At 56.3% G+C, this 21,052-nt stretch overlaps 5 protein-coding genes across 13 annotated transcripts; 1 reads left to right on the top strand and 4 right to left on the bottom strand.

The window, feature by feature from the left end:
- Positions 1-879: 879 nt before the first annotated feature.
- LOC148395878 (uncharacterized) lies at positions 880-4,149 on the bottom strand. Its single transcript, XM_088381313.1, has 2 exons — positions 3,873-4,149; positions 880-2,585 (listed from the first exon to the last, which is right to left on the bottom strand). Exon 2 carries the CDS (start codon positions 2,362-2,364, stop codon positions 1,075-1,077), a length of 1,290 nt encoding a protein of 429 aa, XP_088237439.1. The 5' UTR covers positions 2,365-2,585; positions 3,873-4,149; the 3' UTR covers positions 880-1,074.
- A 408-nt stretch (positions 4,150-4,557) lies between these two features.
- Positions 4,558-9,990, bottom strand: eif2a (eukaryotic translation initiation factor 2A). Its single transcript, XM_088381312.1, has 16 exons — positions 9,720-9,990; positions 8,954-9,023; positions 8,790-8,861; positions 7,962-8,080; positions 7,646-7,745; positions 7,436-7,518; positions 7,260-7,333; positions 6,932-7,076; positions 6,583-6,699; positions 6,303-6,459; positions 6,152-6,236; positions 5,675-6,001; positions 5,498-5,602; positions 5,011-5,124; positions 4,815-4,880; positions 4,558-4,700 (listed from the first exon to the last, which is right to left on the bottom strand). The coding sequence occupies exons 1-16, from the start codon at positions 9,745-9,747 to the stop codon at positions 4,635-4,637; spliced, it is 1,728 nt and encodes a 575-aa protein (XP_088237438.1). The 5' UTR covers positions 9,748-9,990; the 3' UTR covers positions 4,558-4,634.
- A 281-nt stretch (positions 9,991-10,271) lies between these two features.
- On the top strand, positions 10,272-11,924 carry LOC148395876 (stress-associated endoplasmic reticulum protein 1). The gene is made up of 3 exons (XM_088381324.1): positions 10,272-10,477; positions 11,045-11,117; positions 11,570-11,924. Exons 1-3 carry the CDS (start codon positions 10,394-10,396, stop codon positions 11,608-11,610), a joined length of 198 nt encoding a protein of 65 aa, XP_088237450.1. The 5' UTR covers positions 10,272-10,393; the 3' UTR covers positions 11,611-11,924.
- A 1,333-nt stretch (positions 11,925-13,257) lies between these two features.
- Positions 13,258-17,338, bottom strand: mmp23bb (matrix metallopeptidase 23bb). Of its 5 annotated transcripts, none has more exons than XM_088381315.1 (8): positions 15,989-17,338; positions 15,481-15,584; positions 15,233-15,393; positions 14,936-15,103; positions 14,703-14,867; positions 14,508-14,618; positions 14,225-14,432; positions 13,258-14,120 (listed from the first exon to the last, which is right to left on the bottom strand). In XM_088381315.1, exons 1-8 carry the CDS (start codon positions 16,031-16,033, stop codon positions 13,931-13,933), a joined length of 1,152 nt encoding a protein of 383 aa, XP_088237441.1. In that variant the 5' UTR covers positions 16,034-17,338; the 3' UTR covers positions 13,258-13,930. The 5 variants fall into 5 exon arrangements, with proteins under 5 accessions (XP_088237441.1, XP_088237442.1, XP_088237443.1 ...); XM_088381316.1 differs by having other exon boundaries at positions 14,260-14,432; positions 15,989-17,337; XM_088381317.1 differs by having other exon boundaries at positions 15,260-15,393; positions 15,989-17,336.
- Positions 17,339-18,605: 1,267 nt separating this feature from the next.
- On the bottom strand, positions 18,606-21,041 carry LOC148395874 (segment polarity protein dishevelled homolog DVL-3-like). Of its 5 annotated transcripts, none has more exons than XR_015859516.1 (10): positions 20,916-21,041; positions 20,747-20,797; positions 20,563-20,632; positions 20,265-20,401; positions 19,929-20,005; positions 19,774-19,841; positions 19,629-19,709; positions 19,062-19,530; positions 18,820-18,990; positions 18,606-18,739 (listed from the first exon to the last, which is right to left on the bottom strand). XR_015859516.1 is itself a non-coding variant. In XM_088381319.1 (9 exons), the coding sequence occupies exons 1-9, from the start codon at positions 20,976-20,978 to the stop codon at positions 18,927-18,929; spliced, it is 1,080 nt and encodes a 359-aa protein (XP_088237445.1). In that variant the 5' UTR covers positions 20,979-21,041; the 3' UTR covers positions 18,606-18,926. The 5 variants fall into 5 exon arrangements, 3 of the variants coding, with proteins under 3 accessions (XP_088237445.1, XP_088237446.1, XP_088237447.1); XR_015859517.1 differs by lacking the exon at positions 20,916-21,041 and having other exon boundaries at positions 19,062-19,226; positions 19,402-19,530; XM_088381319.1 differs by having other exon boundaries at positions 18,606-18,990.
- Between the last annotated feature and the right edge of the window lie 11 nt (positions 21,042-21,052).

Raw genomic sequence — 21,052 nt, 5'->3', positions numbered from 1 at the left:
CAGATGAGAGGGCTCCTCGGCCCGCCTTCTTCCTTTTTTCTTGAGTGGCGTGTGCTCCAATTGCCAAACTCGCTTCAGACTGGACAATGGGGGGGGGTCGACTCGTTGGAGGCTTTTTTCTTTTCTTTCCATTCGAGACATGCAGAGAATACAAGAAAACCTCCAAGCAAGCAAAATGTTGAGTGGAAAATTCAAAATGCGCTCGCTGTCAGTAGCATCAGCATTACCAATCAAGTTAAGCGCAAATGCGGAAAAGTCAAGACTTGCTGTTGTCAAAGGCTAAGCGGCAAATGCTCACCTGCGTTGTGAAACGTTGACAGCTTTTCAAACAAGCTTGCAAAGGTGTGCGCGCGTGCTGAAAATCGGGGATTCATTTTCCCTTGCACAAGCCCAATGTATTGCTAAAACGTCCGGTTGCAAAAGCCATTGACAGGTGGGCTCCCGCTCTTCCGCTCTGCTTACCTCTCCGCGGGGACCGAGCGGTTCCTCCTCTGCCCGAGGTCACGGGGTGGAGCGGCAGCCCTGCTACAAAAGCGGGAAGGAAGGAAGGAAGGAAGGAAGGAAGGAAGGAAGGAAGGAAGGAAGGAAGGAAGGAAGGAAGGAAGGAAGGAAGGAAGGAAGGAAGGAAGGAAGGACACAAACAGGGACACAAGGTTCATTGCGGCCATTTCTCCAGCGAGAGCGGACGGATGACCTTGTAAGCAAGCATCTGTGCAATCATCAATATATTGCAAAAGTCTCTTTTTTCAAATGCTGAGTATTCTTGCCCCACCCAATTTCAACCAATTAAAAAAGAATGCAAGTGTATTTTTTCAATCCCATTCATCAGTCAATTGAGTTGACGCACAGGCAGGAGAAGTCAAGATAAGAGCCACTCGATAATGCGCCAACAAAACTTTATTTTGCCAGCCCAGCCGTCACGTGACCCGGTACCGGCGCTCGGGAACATCAAGTATTTCCCCTCTCAGGGATAACGCCGGTCAAGCCGCTGTGTCACGTTTGTACCACTGACACGTTTCATTCAAATGGACCCGCTACAAGCACACCAGACGCTAGCTGAGGTGCGGCTGCCGTTTACCGGTAGGCGCGTCGAAGAGCGCAAGCGGCGCTCCGAGGCGGGCCCGCCGCCGACCCATCTGTCGAGTCCGTTTTAGGATCCGGAAAGCCGGCTGCCAAAAAGTCCCGCCCCCCGAAAAAGTCCAAATCTGATGCCATCCTGGACCGTCCGGGAAGACTTTCTTGGCCCAATCGGTACTTGGCTCCTACCGTGCGTCCCGCCTGGAAGCCCATCGGGACCTGGCTGGCACCCCACGGCGAGTTTGCGCAGTCGCCATCGGCGTAAGATCCGGGCGGGTCCGCCCGGGTGGGCTTGCAGAGGTAGCCGAGGGTCCGGGCGCGAAAAGCGCACTCCCTCGTGCGGTCCGAGCGAAGGCTCTCGCAGGGGTGGATCCCCTCGGGGGGCTGCCGGTGTTGGGCCCATACACGCTGCCGGTGGCCTTGGACGCCATCAGCGGGGAAAGCCGCCAGCGCGTTGGCGACGGACGGGCCGAGGTGTGACGGGATCGCGGCTCCGGGGAGCGCGTCCAGGTGTCCCGGCGCCGACACCCTCGAGCTGGCGTTGATGAGCAGGTTCCGACTGATGGGGCTGGGGTTGGCGATCTGGCCCTCGCACACGGAAGTGGCGCCCGCCCCGGCGCGGGCCTGACATAATTGGTTGATTCGGTGCACGATGCTGCTCAGGTCGCCGCCGCCCTGCTGGTGCAGACCGGCGGCCATGGACAGCGGGATGGTGGAGGTAGACACCGTCACGTTGGGAGGCGCGTCCGAGTCCGAGAGCTTGCGGGGTGCCAAAGCCCTCGGAGGGCCCTGCTGGAGGCCACCGGACGGTACTTCTGGAGTCTGGAGAGCAACGGGTACGACGCCAGATGTCTGGGGTTGCGGTGGATGAAGACCGGCGGGTACTGCGCCGGGCATCGGGGGGTGCGGTGGCTGGAAACTGACGGACACGCTTCGCTGAGGATGAAGACCGCCGGCTCCCGCAGTTTGGTAGCGGGGTGGCTGGATTCCGCCGGACGCGGCGGCGCCCGGGGTCCGGGAGAGGCTCCGCGAGCCGACGAGACCCCGGCCGCGCAGAGCCGCTTCCGATGCGTGGCGGAGGTTCAGAGGGGCGGCGGTCGCTAAGCTGTGAGGCACGGTCGGCATCTGGGGCTCCAGCACGGGCAGGCGCGCCTCACCCAAGGGCATTACCCCGCCGCGCTGTTCCAGTGGATGGTGGGCGAGCCTCCGCTCCGGTGGCTGCCCGTGAGTCTGGCGCGAGGACGCGGGTCTGAACCGCTCATGCGGGTGAAAAGACGAGGGGTTCATGGCGGCTCTTCTGACGCGGCGGTCACAGCCAAAAGAGGCCGAGTGGCTCGAGGCCCCCTGCGACGTTGGCGCGGGCGGTCGCCCGGCCGGAGGACACTTGCGGCCGGACGGCACACTCACATTTCTCCAGTCGGGCGTTGGTCAGACGCCAGACGAACGAGACCCGGTCCGCTGAGGCGTGCGCCCAACTTTAGCGATGGCTGCGCGGCGTCAGCTTCTGCCTGCAAGTGGACAGCATGTGCGTCAGCGACACTTCCGACGTATGCAAGCGTGGGATGGGGGGCAGCATTTTTGGACCGGCAAACTCGTTCTGACATATTTGCAAATACGTTTTTAGGCTAAATCCTAAACCAGAGCTGTGTTTTCCCTATAATGACATGCGGCATTACGGGGACATTATGAAACGGAAAAATGACAAAGAGGCAATGTTTGAATGCTGAGATCATGGAGATCAAAGGCTCAACTTTTTTTTTTTTCTCTCCTTGCAATCCTGCTTTAGCATTTGGCCTAGACCACAAGTGTGCCCGTCAAAAATGTTGCATCCACACGGGTAGTTTGAGGTCTCCGTAATATACTGTTCACAGACAAACGTTGTGGCCGACTCAAAGGCACAAATTCTTCCCAATCTGTGAAAAACGCGTTCTATTCATAGAGTTCAATGGCAACTTCCTCCCTTCTCATTCCAAGTGTGGACTCTATCCATGCACGGCACCACACTGGCCCCCAGAGGGCAAAGAATTCCTTGGCAGGATTTTGACACACCTTAAACCAGGGAAACAAACCACGAATGACTGATGGGAGGAAACTGTCAACAGTTTACGTATTTCATTTCTTTAAACTTTGAAATGAGGTTTTGCAATTCGGGGTTTGCGTCTCCAAGCCCTTGTCGAGTGACGTCAGATTAAAACAACTCGCGCTAGATATTTTCGGGACCTCCCGGTTTGAGTGCACTTGTCCTGATCGGAAATCCCGAAACTGCGACTTCCGACTCCCCAGCAAACGTTGACCTCTTCGATGGGTCTGTGACGTCACGAGTGTAGATGCCAGGCAATAAACGAATAGTTAAATAGCCGAGTGGAGACACGTGGTTGTCTCTCATCGTCGTGATCATGAGGATGACGCACACATAGCGCCTAGCTCGCAGCGAGCCAACACGTACGTGCGTTCGTGCGTTCGCACGTTCAGTCCGACAACACTCGAGGGTTCGTCAAGTGAGTGCGTTCGGAGAGGCAGAGCGCGCTCACCCCGGAGCCATTTGTTTACGAACGAAGCCTACGTGCTCCGAGACTTCGCATCTGGGGTGTTCGACAGTCGGAACGCCTAAAGCGCGCTACGGAACTCCTTTAATGGGGAACAGACGGCACATTTGAACAACGTTCGGAGTGACGGAGCGCGCGCTCGGTGACCATTTCCGAACGCACACTTTGGTCTTCCTGCTACGATGCTAGGCTACGGCTCGTGCTAGCCACTAGCTAACGAGAGCGTCCAGAGTGTCGAGCAATACTTACTTAAGCTCCTCCACTCTAAGGACCTGGCGCGCTCGTTTTGCGGAGGTACGATGACGCCGCTCACTTTCTCGACTTGGGCCTAATTGGCGACAGTGTCCGCTGAGAAGTCCGCTTGCCTGTTAGCCGCACCGCTCAAGTGAGCGTTCACTGCGCGTGCGCAGCAGGAGCCCCGCCTCCGCCAACAGCCTGTCCGTCGCCCGCGGAGAATGCCTGAGCAATAATCGAACGCTCTCGAAGCAATAATACACGGCGGTATTAATCCAGCTCAACAACACTACGAGCGCCGACGCAACCTTATGGTACCAAGCAATCAATTCATCATTTTAAAGAGGTGACTTCACGAATGGGTGGAGACGACATATGCCAATGCGCTGTCGTACCACCGGCGAGCCGAACGTGCCTACGGGGCGGCCATGTTGGCAAGGGCGCTGTAATGCCATGGCCGTGGGCAATGTAAGCGCTTTGACATGAAATAAGACCTGGAAATGATACGTCATGACTTGCTCAGTTTTCACAAAGTTTACTTTTTGTCAACGCCCAAGTTTATGCCATCAAGACCGCATGAAAATAAAATAGTCCAATATTTTATCCTATTAAAAAGTTGTTCTCATTTAACTTGCAATTGCAAAGCTGTTGATCTTTGGCCAAGTTGCGGGTTTAATTGGAAAGACGAAAAAAGCCAGTCTGGAAAGGAGGCCTTTTTATTATTGCGCAAGACAGGAGATGTTGCTCAGCGACCTGAGAGCGGGACGCCGCGGAGGATCACTGATGCGCTCGCAGTAGTTTGAGCTCATCCAGCAGCTGCTGCTCCTTCTGCAACTTCTCCAGCTGAAACGACAGCGAGCGGCGACGAGTCAAGACAGCGCGGGCGGGGCTTCCCTTCTCGCTGCTTTTAAACGCCAGCCAAAGGACAGAGTAACGGCCAACGGGCGGGGAGCTGACCTGGTTCTTCTGCAGAACTTTTCCACACGACTGTTGCTCCTTCAGCTCCTCGATAGCCTTCAGCTTCTGCAAGGCAACGTCAACAAACGTGTGACAGACAAACAGCCGGCTCCGCTCGCCAACCTCCACCACTACGTGAACGAGGAAGAAGCACGCGTGCCCAGCTACGCTCGCAAACGTCGCGCTCGCTGTTGACCTTCTTGACGTTCTTGATCTTCTTCTCCATTTCAGGGTCATCGCAGGTCTCCGTCGATTGGTCGCGAGCCACGCGGGGGGGCTCGGAGGGCGGCTCAGGCTCGGCCGCGCTCTCCTGCGGAGGACGGGAAAGAACGTGAGCGTTGCCGCACCGACCCAGACGTGGCAAAATCGGAATCTGGGCTCAGCGTCGCGACTGTCGGTCGGGGACACACGGTCGCACAGGTCGAGACGCGTAGCCAAAAGCTTCCAATTGGGAGACGGGCGCTCTGCCACTGAGCCACGCTGCCCACCCCGATAGAAATTGCAAAGGTGGCAAAGCTCAAACGTCACGGTTGCTCCGCTAAGAAGCAAGCCTGTTGCTACAGCAACAACTTGACGCTAGTCTGAGAAGCAAATGTGATGTTTTTGTTGTTGACTTGTGGGAAAAGACAGCAGAAAATGAGCAGACTTGTTGCTATCAAGTAGAAAGTTGCCTTTGCCATGACCTGTTTGGCAGCTTTGCGCGCTTCTCGTTTCTTCTGATTCTTCAGCGCCGCTTTGGACAAAGGCTTGTCGGAGGACCGCGCGTTTTGAGGCGCCTCCTCCTCGTGCTGCGGCATCAAATACAAGCGTCACTCACGTTAGCGGCCTCAACTGTGGCTTGCGGTGACTTTGGCGCATACCAGTTTGGAAGTGGGCGCAGCGGGGAGGTGCCTGAGCGCCGGCGGTCTGTAGGCCTGAGCGGGTGCGGCCTGCGCGCCGCCCGGTCCGGCCGCCTGCTGCCGGACCGGCCGCTCGGGGAAGGTTCCGTCTGGGAAGGGCTGCCAGCGGACTTCCCACAGCTCGCTGCCTTCGGGCGTCTGGTGCGCGTGCTCCACGCCGCCCGTGTAGTGGCGCACCTGGAAGCCGTTGCCCACGCGCAGCCGCGGCGAGCACGTGGCCGTCAGCACGTGCTCGCCGTCCGGACACCAACTGAAGTGAGTGGCGTCTGCGGCCTGACTTTTGGAGACCTGCAAAAGTGGCACACACCGTGCTTATTTGTGGTGCTGGATTGGCTTCCAGCTTTTTTTTTCCAGGCAATCAGACGCCGTTGCAGGTTTACCCGCAGTAAAAAAGCCAAAGAATTCGGGGCGGGGCGGGCGGTGCTCCACTCCACTCACCTGTTTGTACTTCTTGACGTCCCAAACTTCCATCTGACCCCTCAGATTGCCGAATCCCGCCAGGATCAGGATGTGACCCTGCGGACTGGAGCATGCCGTCAGACTCTCAGAAGGAAGGGGGCGGGCGCTGCCAACGGCACGTCCTCCTCACCTGTAGTAGGCGGCGTTGCGCGGTCCGGTCCCAAAGTCGAAGACGGCGTCGCACTTGAGGTTGAAGACTGTGGCCTTGGCCGGCATGAAGCCGTAAACCACGCAGAAGTGGCTGGAGTTTGGACTCCAGGCCACGTCGTAAATGGGCCCGCTCTTGGCTGAGGGGAGAAAAGCGCCACGTGGCGGGTAAGCGTCTCCAGGGCGCATCTGTCTGACAGCCGTGACCTTCCAGCCGGGAGCGTTCCGGCTCAATTGCCTCCTTGGCGGTGCCGATTGCTCACCAAGCTGCACGTGCGCCGTCTCGCCGCCGACGTGGAGGTAGTGCAGAGTCTGCTCGCCGTAGTACGACGCGCCGCTCTTGTCCACCTCGGTGCTCGCCGTCACCAGCACGGCCGAGGCTGTGCCGACAATAAGCGCGCAGGTCAGACGTGTGGCTCCGAGGCGAGCGCTAAAAAGTCTTTAGCGTCTTAAGTTTGATGTCAAGTCGCGACTGGGCTCCGGCGGACGAGTCCGACCGACGTACGAAGGAATGTAAGGTCGAAGCGATCGCCCTCCTGAAATTGAATTTTTTCTCGCTGCACTTCAACCGGCGTCTTTGGTGAGTTTCTAGCGTCCGTGTCGAGACCCCACCTTTGTTGTTCCACTGCATGTTGACGCGGTCAGCCTTGAAGAAGCTCTTGGAGGCCAGGGCGGCGCCAGGCTCCGCCAAGTGCGGGTACTGGAAGAGGCGCACAAACGATGGCGCCCCTTTGCTGCCGGGGACGTACACGCACACCTGACGGGGAGGGAGGGAGGGAGGGAGGGGGCAAAGGAATTGATCAGGTGGTGCCATTTGCGCTTCCTGCTGGCTGGCGTGGCGGTCTACATCCAACTTTTGAGCGGGCGGTGCATTGTGGCCTCCAAAATGGCCCAAATGCACCATTTGGGACACCGCTGGAGTGATTGGTTGCTCGCTCACCTTGCTGGGATGAGCTCCCGGTGAAAGCTCAAAGTTGGAAATTTTCTGCACGTGAAGCTTGTTGGCAATGACGTCTGCACACAAAAGATGCTTTGGCGTTAGCATGCGATTCGTATCTGCGGCTAAAGTGATGTTTATTAGCTTGCAGCATGCTTGCTAACACTGTGTGTCCTTACTGAAATTGTTATCCTCAAAGAAGTGCAGCTCGTTGCTGACCATCCTGACGGCCATCTTCTCGTCTTGGGACCAGCTGGGACACCTGCAAGACAGCGCCGCATCAGCGTCGAGCCGGGCGGAGGCTCGCCGAACCTCGCCTCGCCGCGCCTCGCCCCGCCTCGCCGCGCCTCGCCTCGCCTCGCCGCGCCTCGCCTCGCCTCGCCGCTCACCAAGCGTCCGCCTTCTTCTGGAACAAGCCTTTGAGCAGGCCGCCGCCGGGCACCTCCCACAGACGGAGGTTGGCGTCGCCCTGAGCCGCCTCGCCGCTCTCTGGAAAGACAAAACGTGTCTCGGTCACGGCCCAAGCGCGCTTTACAACGTCTGAGAATTGATGGGCGCGGTGACAGGCGGCATTTGACAAAGCACGCCAAAACCGGGAACGGGCCGGCCCATCAAAAACAAGCCCAAGTTGTCAACACTGTGTGTGTATTTGTTGCCAGTGTAAGCAGTGTGAGTTCGTCTAATGAAGGTGCGCAATGTTCTTACTGGCGTAGGGCTGCCAGGTGACCAGGATGTTGGCGAGAGGAGAGAAGCGCAGCATCGCCGTCTTGGGGAGCTCCAACGTGGCCACCGGGGAGCCGTCCGAGGTCCGCGCCACCGACACGCTGGCCAAAGGCGCATGTCAACCGAGGTTAACTTTGGGCGCCCATTCCAGCTGTTCTCAAAAGTAATGGCGCCACCTACTGAAAGGCGTACCCCAAGGTTCCGTGCTCCTGGAGCCTACACTTGTTGACATGACTGTCAAGGTGTTAACCTCGAGTCAGGGGGCCACGTATATGTGGATGTTGACGACAGAGACACCGGACCGACCGACCGACCGAGAGAGACAGAGCGAGACACTGTAGCCGTCTGCTCCAGACCGGAAGTGGGAGATTGGGGGGAAGGGGGTCAACAGGCCGCCCCAGTTTCCCCCAAAAATCGCCACCACATAGCGAGGCACCTGACTGAGCTAACGGTGTTGGCAGAGGAGGGCACGTGTCTGGAGCCGGGTGCCCGGAAGTTGGCCGCAAGAAAGGCGGGCCACCGAGGCTAGGCGGCCGGGCTGCCAACATTGCGCCTTTTGAGAGACACTGGAGCGACTACGGGTACCCCGCCAACAGCCGTAAAAGGAAAGGTGGCCTTTGGCTGTCACCACCGGCAGCATCGAAGGGCCCAAACGTTGGTGGAAGCGAGCAGGAAACACTACCAGGAATTGACACCTGAACTAACCGTGTCTTTTTGCAGAGCTTGGCATCTCACTGATGCTCCACTGCTCGAATGAGGGCAACCGAGTGGCTGGCGAGAGAGTCGAGATTCACAAAATCACATACTCACACTTTTCCATTGCACCACGCCAACAGCGAGCCATCACTGCTGAACGTCAGGCATTGGCTCGCACGAGGATCCCTGCGTGTGCGCACGCACACACGCACACACACACACGTTTAGTCACACGCTGGCTGATGACATCACTGATGATGTCAGTGTTGGGAGATCACCTGGTGAAAGTGGCGTGCTCCTGGCAGGTAGGGGGACCGCAGAAGAGCGACGTCCCGCCCGACTCTCTTACTGAAACACACAAAAGTCACAAATGCAAACTCTCTCAGCCACCATTCATCCATACTGTGCGTTCTCACAAGTGTTAGGGCTAACCTCAATTTTAAGAGCACAAGTAGAAAATGCACGGTGGGGACATGAATCACAAATCAACTTGCAATGTCAATGTGAACACTGACACTCATTCTCACGATATTGTAGAGAAATAGGCAGAAGTGTGGAGCCAAACTTTGTCAGCAACCCCAACATATAGTCAACCATTTTGAAGTGTGGAGCCAAACTTTGTCAGCAACCCCAACATATAGTCAACCATTTTGAAGTGTGGAGCCAAACTTTGTCAGCAACCCCAACATATAGTCAACCATTTTGAAGTGTGGAGCCAAAATCTGTCAGCAACCCCAACATATAGTCAACCATTTTTAAATGAAGCAAATTTGTGAATGCCAACTTTACTTGGGGTATCTCAAATGATGGGGCAAAAATTCCGGGACGCTCTGGAGCCCAAACACAGATGAACACAATACTATACTCAAGTGGAGAATGAAATTGTGTCCAACAGTGGGTCGGTTTGGGGGTTGGCAGTGCGTGCTTTACGCACTTTTGGTTGCTGTATAGCGCACGTGCAAAAAGAGAAAAAGCAACGAACGTGATCAACAAAAGCACGTCAAAAACACTGACGTTGAAAAGAAATAAGACAAAGGAACGAACCTGCTAAGAGCGGCACTGGCGGCGCCATGTTCACGTGCCGGAAGCGGAGTACACGCCGATCGGAAAACCGTCATAAGGAGGCGCGTCGCTCACTGCCACGTCTGCGTGCTTGCGTGGAGTTCAGCTTTAAGAACACGTATCCTATTCGCTTTACATTTCAACTCGAGTTGGAAGACGTGGCCCACTTACGTTCCATTTTTAAATGAACAATCGTAATCACCACCCAACCGTGACATCATTTTCAAACGTTTTTGTGACTTGTTTGACTAGAACAGACAGGTCGTGAGACACTTTGTTTTGATACAACAACTTCCTGTTTAAAAATAAAAGTCCAATGAGTCCTTTGCAAAGCGAATAAAAAAAGGACGCACTAAAAATGTCTCAATTCTACGCTCAACTATACATTGGATCATGAGGTTCAAATCAACGTCAGTTCGTATTTCTTTTCTAAATCCAACAGGAGCGCAACATGAAATTTGATGTTGAAATGCGTTTCGGAAGTGAAGTTGGAGGCGTGGCTAGCTGGAAGGCGGAAGTGGCGCTGGGTGGGCGTGGCTTAGTCTTTTTGAGTACGTCGACAGGCGAAAGTCGCCCCTACTTCGAAGAGCGCCTCAGCGAACGACTCGTAGTAAATAAGCAAAGCCGTCAGCCAGTAGGCACGCTTGAACGACACGATGGTGGCGAAGCAGAGGATCAGGATGGCCAACGAGAAACACAGCAAGAACATCACGCAGAGAGGAAATGTGGCCAAGTCCACGGTGAGTCCCAAGTCACGCAAGGCGAGCGATGCAACACGTCACAGTCAAGCCTCCATCACATGAACACACTCACTCTATCTACTCTGTGTGATTGTGGACCAAAACGTTAGCCAGGCCCGAGTCCGAAAGTAGACTCTGTCTCATTAGTGACAGACAAGCGCTTTGCCTGAAGTTCAATTGATGATGCTTCGGTCCATCACATCAGCCAGGAAAATGAAGTAAGCTGTTCTCCAAAATGAAAGTTGATGTTTGCAAATGAGAGCCACTCTGCTTTCAGCAAGGGTGAGAAAAAAATCGCAAGACTGGAATCAAAACCATTCGGACTCCTTTCGATCGAGGGGCAACATGAACTAACGACTAAAGCCCAAAGTTGAAGTTCTGAACAAGGCACCGAAACCATTACTAAATGATCAAAGTTAGGTGGCGAGGAACTGCTTGAAAGCTCCCCAAACCTTGCTAAAAGCGCAACGCTTGCGATGTATATCAGGAGCCTCAGTGAGGTTGACAAGTCAGGAGGCGGTTGCACTGGCAGCCCGATTGGCGCTAACACTCCTCTTTTTGTTCCAGAGAAACCTGACGGACGACAAAGGCGTGGGACCCTGGCTGCTGGCGCTCTTCCTCTTTGTCGTTTGCGGCTCAGGTAGCTTGGCTTTGGCTTCCTTCCCTCCTTCCTTCAGCCTTCCCTTAGTCGGCCAAAAAAGAAAAAGTCCGTCAAACTGACAGCCTTCCCACAATGGCGAAGACGCCCTGAGATTAAGCCGGAGCCAATTTCGCCGGCTCCTTTCACGCTTTGCATTGTGGCCGACGTGAGCCTTTTCTGTTGACGGGGATCGCAACAGCGGGTGGGCGGGTGCACGCTTCCGTACCGGGTGAGCACGCCAAGCTTATGATTGGCGAGCGTCGGGCCGCGTCCTTGGCTCCGCCTGGGCCCGACCCAAAAAGTCAGCGCGACCGTGTCGGAGCAAAGAGCGCAGAGCTCTTGCGAGCGAGCGGGTCCCGGAGGGCCGCCCCTTTGCCGGAGAAGGCGGCCCGCCGGGACCCGCTTTGAAGTGCCACGTTGAAATGTTTTCACCTCTTTGTATGCGCGCGCAGCTATCTTCCAGATCATTCAGAGCATCAGGATGGGCATGTGATGATGACGTGGCCACCGGACAACCCCCCCCCCCCCCCCAAGATACATTCCCGAACTTTGACCTGCGATCATTCCCGACCGGGCTTGCCACGCACACGCATCCACACGTGCGCGCTTGTTTGCAGAAGGTGGCGCAGTGGACGACCTTCTCGCTGGTGTTTACCTGTGCCTAAGCCCCACCTCCGCTGGTGAGGCCTTATCGGACAGACGGGCTGGGGGGGGCTCAAAGTGCACCTGACGACCAAAACAAGAAGGAGCGTGCATGTGTGTGTGTGTGTGTGAGAGAGAGAGAATAAAGTTTGACTTCCACACCAAGCGTGAGTTTCTGATGTCATTTGGGCATCTACAATGCACTTTTCATTGACAGTAAAGGCTTTAAAAAATGAGCCAAAGAGCAAAGGTTGGAAAGATCCATCTTTTTCATTTGAATACTGCTTGAGCGAAAAGGGCAATCTCCCCTCAATGCTCGTCCACTAAGAAGGCCAGTCAAAGCTGCGTGGGAAACCCTCATGGAGCAGCCCGTGCGAGACGTGGTCTCTGGTGGAGCCCTCCCCTCTGGTGGAGCCCTCCAACGCGAGCGGGCGGCCCAATGGCATCAATGGGCTGGCTACTCACCTCAGGCTTCCTGCAGCATTTGCTTCTTAAGACGCCATTCCGCTTCACTTTGTCGAGATTCCTGTGTGACGACGAGCCGTACCAAATCGAGGTGCGATGAATGATGTCGCTTGCGAGCGCTGCCGGGACCGCTGTTGATGTCAGTCCCCTCCTCACTCGCTTGTTTGTTTCTCTTGAAAAACAAGTTCCACGTGTCTCCGTCTTTTCACTTTTCTTGTGTCCCAACGAAAAGAAGGACTTGTGTCATTTACAATTTCCACTCTTATTAAAGCTCCACTTTCACCCATAAAGGGGGGGGAAAGCGTTGGGGTAAATTGAGCAGTGCCGATGGAAGGTTCATATTCAAACCTTTCCCATCTGTAGCCAAGGCACGCACGCACGCACGCACGGACGCACGCACCTGTAGCAAATGATCAGCCAAGCCAGCTCATCAGCGCCCGTCCAATCACGATGCCTATGACTTGAATCTGGATGATGGAAAACAGGCTGGACGGAAAGCGGCTCTGCAGGACCGCCTGACTTGGGCAGCCTCTGCTTTCTACCGGTAGAGGGTGCTCACACGTGCCACCACAACAGCAGCAGCAGCATTCCTTTTTAGCTTGTCCAAAACAGTCTATCTGGACACGAAAGTCAGAGTGACTCGAGGAGCAAAGCAACGTAAAACTTACTTTTCAGTCAAGTGAGGCGCGTTCTTCTCCTCCTCCACTTCTTTTGCCAAATGAAAACGCTCAAGCCACGAATCGGTCTTCGTCTCCTTGCAAGCCGACGACATTTTGAGCTACATAGCGACGACTACTGGACAGGAAGGTCATAGCACAAATGTCACTACTTTTCAAAGTCGGCGACGTGCCGAGCAGTCATATTCCGTTCAATGATAATAATATTTCGGCTCCAAATTCACAGCTTGAAGGCTCTCAGCCACCAGGGCTTGTGCTTCTCGGCCACGCAAAATGCTCCAATGACACATTTGTGTCATCATGTCCTCATTTTCAGTGTGGCAGCGTTCCTAGAAAATCACAATGGGCGAGACCGGTGACTTTTGTGAGCAGAGGAAACTTTTGTGCTCAATTGTGACTTTTATTCAAGCCAAACGTTGGCAAACCCCAAACGAGATTTAGAAAAAGGAAAGGCGACGTGAGCGGACACAAATATAATAAAAGGCAGCCACCACATCGCCACGGTAACCAGCATCCGCCGTCGACGTGACGAGTATTATTCACGGCCGTTGTTGATCGGCGGCTGCGCTTGTCAGTCATTTCTAATGAAAGTTTCTCAGGCGACCCGCTTCGTTTCCACGGCGACCGGCCCTTTCCAAATGTTTGCCACCTGACCGCCGAGACAAGAAAAGACGTCAACTATCTGACACCAGCTTGTTAAGAGTCGAGTTCAAAGGGCACCCCCTTAGCGTACCTCGCATGCTAACGAGATGTACGCCACTTTGCTCGCAGCTGAAATTCATCAAATGAAAGATGCATGAGCGCTTCAATCGCTCACAGTGCTTAATGTTGCAGTTGTTGTGGGGGGGGGGGTAAAAGTCAAAGTGAGCGGCCAAATCTACTGGGAAAATTGGAAAAGGAATCTAAATACTCCTCCATGCACTCTAACGTCATCAAATTCTCTTAAAGGCACTCTGGGGCCCGCTTTGGACAGGCCCGCCCTAACGGATGCAGAAGCACGTCGTCACGTCGCGGCGCTTTGCGAGCGGGTCAGCTGCGGCCGGCCGGCTTCCGGAGTCGGACGCTCCAGGAGTTGGCGGCCGGGGCGCGGCCACGGCCGTGGAGGTGGCAGGTGTAGACGCCCTCGTTGAACTCGTTGGCCACGATGCGGAGGTCGCGACCTTTCAGCGCAATATGTCCCGGGACGGAGGCCGCGATGCGCTCGCCGTCTTTGTACCAGCTAAGGGCACAAACACAGAGGGTGGGTCAAGCCGATGAGCGACACCCGCCGGCGTGCCGTGGCGTGCAGCGCGTGCGTGCGTGCGTGCACACTGCCAAGCGGGCCTCCATCGCGGGCCTCTCTCTCCGGGGTTTCCTGCCTGTTTTAGCGGTTTCCCTCCCGATAGAGCGTGCGGCTGGGCTGACCTGACTTTGGGTGCGGGCCATGGTGGGTTCTTGGTACCGCAGCGGAAGCCCACTACCTTCCCGCGCGAGACCACCTTCACCCTGACATTAGTGGGCGGCGGCGGTGTGGTCATGGCCTCCGGGGCCTCTGAAAGGGAGGGGAGGGGAGGGGGCGCGTTATGAGTGGACTGGGTGGGCCTGCGTCAGGCCGGGCCCAACTCACCCGAGCACAGGCGGCAGCGGCGCGGGCAGGTCCTCATCATCAGTCGCTTGCGACGTTGGCACAGGCCCGAGCCCGCCCAGCGCTCGCACGCCCGCCTCTTGTCCACGCAGCCTGAGCGCAGCCGTTCCAAAAAGACACACTGGTCTCAGTCACGTGCGCGTGCCCTCTCACACAAGAGGCTGCTGGCCTTCTGACCGTAGAGCCTCCGTATGGCCCGGACGTCATCGGGCCCGACGTCCCTCTGGCCCGTGGTGGTGGCGTTGGGGTTCATGAGGGCGTGCGGGTCGGCCGAGTGCCACAGACCCAGCACGTGGCCGATCTCGTGCGCCGCCACCTGGACCAGGTCGTTCAGCCACACGCCTGCACAAAAGCCAAGGTGACCGGAGTGACCGAGGAGGGCGGGCAGGGCGTGGCTTCCGTCACGATACCTCGGCTCCAGCTGAAGCGGGACCTCCCGATGATCCAGAACTCGTGCTTGTCAAAGTGGATCTCACCACGTGGTGGGAGGAAGGCGTGGGCCAGCTCGCCGTTGATGCCATCGAAACACGGATGGAGAGAAGACGACGCGCAGTCTGAGTGGTTCAACGCGTAGAAACCTGGCAGCGGAGCACACAAATAAAGGCTACGCGCGTGCGTGCGTGCGTGCGTGAGGTGGCGGGCGACCATGCACACGCTCCCTCCCCTTTCCTGCATGTACACGTACTTGCACGCCCGTTTACACTCACAGACGCGCGCGTGCCGGGTTGCACTACCGATGGTGATGTCTGCGTCGCGCTGGCGGACTTCGGTGAAGCTGAGCGGCGACACGTCGCTCCACTTGGAGAAGGCCGAGCTGAGCGCCTGCCTGGTGGCGTCCGCGCTCAGCGTGTCGGGAAACGACTCCAACCTGACACGCAAACACGCGTGCGTGAGTGCAGGCTCGATCGAGTGAGTTCGCCGCATGTGTGTGCGGGGTGTTTGCGGCTGGCCTCACTTGTACGTGATGTTTGCGTGCGTCCACTTGTACCCGAGCGGGTTGATGGTGTAGCGCTTGCTAACGCGATGGCCCGATGAGGACGCGCTCGTGTCTGCAAACACCTGCAAACACAGCCATCGACAACCGTCACTGGCGCTTCCTCCGTCGGCCACAAGAGGTCACCAGCACACACGCAGCGATCGGTTATATCGATACAGCCCGACAGCGCGCGCGCGTAAAGTGACTTAATTGACACACACGCACACTTTAACACAGCAACAGCAACTCCTTTGATTACACACATGCAAACTCACGCGGACGCTCTGTACGTTCACGCTCAGACACTCATTCAATGTTGCAACCACCACAACTTCACGTACTCGCAAACTCCCCGACAGACACACGCATGCAAAATCACGCTCAGACTGGTCCACACACACGCGCAAAGTGACTTAATGACAGAGACGCGCGCGGGGAATAAATGCTCCGACGACTCCGCGGAAAGTCCCGCATTACGTGAACTGGCCTGTGACGTCACCATCAGCGCCACCAGGAGCGGCGGGACTTCCATGACGTCACACCGTCGGACACGTAGCTTTCAATCAGTCGGAGATAGTTTCATTTCCACGCGCGAAAGCGAAGCAAAGTTGCGAAGCGAAGCGCAGAGCCTTGTGCAGATTGTGAGGGGTGGGTGGGTGGGGGCGGGGCGCTGTTAGGTCAGGTGAGCCCCCAATTTAACAACTTAACTCTTTCACTTCAACTCTTATGTCAAATGAGAGCGAAGCTCATGAAGCAACACGCAAGCTGAACTGCGTCGGGCAGAAGTGCGCCCTCTGGTGAGCAGAATGAGCAATGACGATCACTTGCAAAATTGCAGTGCAGTAAATGAATGCAGTCTCTCCCCACAGGCCGGATTAGACCCCATGACGCTGTCATGATGACGGGCCATACAGCTTGGCACCAAAAATGGAACCCGAGTCTTTGTGAATCAGCCCCAGCCACATTCTTTTGGCCACCTTGCTAAAACAGCCATGGTTAAAGTGCCATTCTCAAAGCGCCAAGCTGGAAGTCATCTTGAGAAGGCCCATTTTACAGCAGTCCAGCGACTGCATATGTCAGCTGATACTAAACTTAAATGGGATGAATCCAAAACATTTTTTATTCAATGCAACACAAAACGGTGGTGGCCCACTGAGATGCGCCGCTTGCATAACAGCAGCAAGCAAGACATCAAGAGTAACATTGCCACAATTTTTCCACACCTCGCGAAAGCCGCCGGCCGGTCTTGATACGCCGGAGACGTTTCAAAACCTTCACAAAGTCAAACGGAGCGTTGCAAAATGGCCACCGCGAGACGTCCCTCCCTATGGCATTCGCGTTTGCGGCCGAGACCAAAGACGCACGTACGCACGTGTTCACGGGGAGCGAAATGGCCCCCCGTTCCAAAAACAAGACTGGAAAAGTGAAAACCGGGACCAGCCATCGTTGGAACGGCAGCTGTCCCAAAAGCCTCATCATAGGCCAAGCAAGTTGCTCTTCAAGTCTCGGACATCTGCTTTGGGGATTCCGCCTGGACCTCGTTGATCTCTGTGTTGTCGGCCCCTCAAAGTTAGCTCGGGGCTGGCTGTCACGTGACACACGGGGCGTTTTCACTGGCATCCGGTTGCCACGGAGACCAGGAGGGCATGGAGCTTGTCTGTTACTTTTCTCACCAGGGAGAGCGGCCCCAACCCCTCCGCCGCGGACTCCTCAGCCACGCACGCCGAAAGCTTGGGACAGCGACTTTTAGGAGACGGCGGGACTCGTCACACCGCCCGGGAAGGGAAAAGCACAAAGACGACACGGCCATCTGCGCCATTTTTTCTTTAGGTTTCGATTTTCTTATCCAGCTGACAAAAATCAAAACCTAAAAAAACCACGGAGCAGTGGTGTGAAGAGTGGCGGTCGTCACGGCGACCCGACAAAGGCGTTGTCATCCACGTCGACGTCATCGTCCTGGAGACCGAGAGGCAGAGGGCACGGTTACTTGCCGCCGGAAGTTCAACGCGCCTGCCCGGCAAACTAGCGCGCCACTGCTAAAAAAAAACAAAAACTAATCCTGATCCGGTTGTCTTCACTTCAAGCTATCCATTTGACTCTTTGCAGATATTTGTTTCTTATGGCGAGCGGGCCGGCCGGCCTTAAGACTCTTCACAATGATGCTGAAGATATCCGAGACAAGTCTTTGCCATTTGTTGGCGGGTAGGCCAAATTCACTGTTGGCAGTGAGGGAAATGCACGCGCAAGGAGGCACGACCTGTGGTCAGCATGACAATTTGGCGCCCCAAACGACTCCCAATATCATGGCTGGAATGCGTTCCGTGCAAGATGACTGCGTCTCGTCTCGCCTCGCCTCATTGATCATATGCCATGATGTCGTCAAACAGTATCGCGCGGGTCACTTTTTATTTACATCTCGTCAGCCACAAAACATTCTTGCCTGAGTTATACGTTGATGTTTTGGGCTTTCGTTTGTGCGACCGGGTCGGTATTGCACGTCTTTCCTGGGGAAATCGAGGTGGTCCCAAAAGTCAATAAAAACAAACCGACGTGACGTCACGCGTCCTTCGGTGTGTCGTTTCAACTAGTCACAACTCCGTTTCTGAAACGGCGAAAGAAAAGAGCCATTCGCCATAAAGACGACAAGGTTAACTCGTCAAACTCGCTTGCAAGCCAGCCAGTGAACCGTGACGTCATCGCCGCAGCCTCAGTGCAGTAGGATGCGGGCGGGCGGCCGCGCGCGCGCGCGCCTTGCTTGCTGCGGCAACAAGCTCGCACGAAGGCAACGACGACTTAAGTGGAAAGAGGTGAAAATGTTGTTTTGTCCTTACGCTACGTGGACTCTTCCCACCAACCGTGACGAGCGGACCGGCAATCCTTCCCTCCTCCTCCTCCTCCTCCTTCTCCTCCTTCAGCACGTTCCGCCTCGCTCACTCAAGATGGCGGCCGGCGGCTGAGCTCAGACTTCCGCTCAGATAGCGCGCCGCCGGCGCCCCCTGCTGCACTGAAGGACAAATGCTAATTTAAGATGGTGGCCGGCGGTAGACTTCCGCTCAGATAGCGCGCCGCCGGCGCCCCCTGCTGCACTGAAGGACAAATGCTAATTTCATGTTCATGACTCGCTGTTTATTATGTCTGTGCACTTGTTGCATTTGCTGCTCCTACTATTTGTGTTATTTGGGGTGTCTGGTGCTCTTTGGTTGCATCCACGCCCAAACCCGCTCGTCAGTGTGACTCACTGCGAACCAAATCACAGAGGAGCTATTGGGACACTTTGCAACTGCAGCCAGAAATACGTTTCGGTAGGTAACGTTGCACCTTGAGCTCAGACCGCTCCCAAAAGTCCGTGTGCTCAAAGCTGTTCTTGTGGTCAAGACGGTTCCAAGTGGTCAGGGCGGTCCCGCGGATCAGATGAGTCCCCGCAGTTAGACCGGAGGCGGGGCGCTTCGCTCCCTTAGCGTCGGCTCATCAGCGCCATTTCGTGGAGGTCTGACAGGGAAAGTACGTGAACGACGCCCCCAGGTGGCGGCGGGCGGAAGCGCAAATTACCAGCGACTCACCTCCGACGACGTAGTATCGCTTCGGGGAGAATCGCTTGTGCGCGCGGGCGTTGATGGCGTGTCGGATGAAGCCGCGCTCCAGGAGCTCGGCGGCGTAACGGCGAGCGTCGGTGCGCTTGGCGGCGCCCGCCACGTTCCGGCGCAGCCATCCGAGCGCGTCGCCACCTGAGCGAGCGACAAAGAGCGGCGCCCGACTCGACGGTGGGTTCGCACGCGTTGTCGGGGTTTGCGGGGGAGCGGCACGGCACGGCACGGCACGGCACGGCACGGCACGGCACGGCACGGCACGGCACGGCACGGCACGGCACGGCACGGCACGGCAGGCAGGCGGCGCACTTACCTGTGAAGGCGTCGGGGATGACCACCTTGAGCCACGTCCGGTCGCGAACCACCACGCCCGAATCGGTTCTTATCATCGCCGTGACGACCGCCGCCATGTCACCGTCCACGCTCAGATGCTCGTCTTCACCTGGACGTCAAGCATGCAGTGTCATGAACACACCTCCGTGGACTGATGTCACGAGAGAGGAGTGTGTGTGTGTGTGTGGGGGGGGGGGGGGATGTTACCGTAAGGTGGGAGGAGTTTCCCCGTCACGGCGGCCGTGTGAGACACCCAGGAGGCGGGGTCGATTGGACGCACCGGCTCACCTCCGGAACAACGCGCTTGTCAAATGAGGGACCATGCAGCGACTGGTCCTTTTGCGTCACTGACCTCTTGGCAAGGTGAAAAGGCCGCCGGGCGGTGGCTCCCAAAACCGCAACAACGTCAGTGACAGCGGACTGCGCGCACGCAGTCACATAAACAACACGTCTGCAGCCATGACAGATGCTAAAGTGAGACACTAGGTGACGCTCGCTCACGCGTACCCCGGCTTCTGGAAGGCGTCTCTGAGAACTTGGACGGCCTGCGAGCTGCTTGCCTTCTCCAGGTTCACCTCGTTCACCTGACGATGACGTCATGGTTTTCATCAGCATAGTTATCGTCATCATCAGGTCACAGGCAGCACGTGCCAGGTGAAATCAGTGGCCACCGTCGTTGTGATGACGTCATCACGCGCGGTTTGCAGCCGTCCGCACTACTGTATATTCATGTCGAAGCTCCGATGGAGTTTGCATTCGTAATGAGGCAGTACCGATATACAGTATGTACTGAGCACAAAGTATTTCAGTGATGAGTAGCACACGTGCAGTGCTGGCGCGCACCCGTATCAAGACGTCTCCGGCGCGCACGCGTCCGTCGGCCGCCACAGCGCCGTTCTCCACGACGGATCCGATGTACACGCCGGCACCTTTGTCCCGGCTTTCAGCGACCACGCCGATGCCCAGAAAATCACAATTGTCTGCACGCACGCACGCACGCACGAACACACAATGATCAGAGAGGAAATGCAGTCACGTCGCAGACTACAACCAAAACCAGCATGTGAACTGGGTACTTTAGAAGGAAAGCTGCCGTAGCTCTACGAATACATACAAGTCGTATATGACGTCGCTCACCCACCCGTGTCCAAAGTGACGCTCAGCATGTTGATTGACATGGACGAGTCGCTCGCGCTACTGTCGGATTCGGGCTGACACACACACACACACACACACACACACACACACACACAGTCATCGCGTCAGCTGTCACATTGATGACGACATCCGTCAACACCCGAATGAAGCGAGACACAAATACGTACAGCAGGCAGCCTCTCCATCCCTTGCTGATGCTGTCTCGCGTTTCTGCTCATCTCACACACGCACAAAAACACAAGGATGACTGACAGCCTAGTGGGTGCCCCACAAGCAAGATGGCTTCACTGGGTGCGTGCCAGAGGAAGCCAGGCGCTCTAACCCGAAACCGCTCACCGAAGGTCCTGCTTGCCATCCGATGGGTGAAACGCGGCCGCGCCAAATGGGTCCGTTCATCATCCCTTTTCACCCCTTCTGCCGCATCCTTCTCAGCTTTACTGGAGCGGAAGATCGAGATTGAAAGGCCACGGATG

This window comes from Syngnathus floridae, chromosome 7 (genome assembly GCF_059516105.1).
Source record: "Syngnathus floridae isolate MCC-2025c chromosome 7, RoL_Sflo_1.0, whole genome shotgun sequence".
NCBI classification, from domain to species: domain Eukaryota; kingdom Metazoa; phylum Chordata; class Actinopteri; order Syngnathiformes; family Syngnathidae; genus Syngnathus; species Syngnathus floridae.
This window is presented reverse-complemented; position numbering and strand designations above follow the sequence as displayed.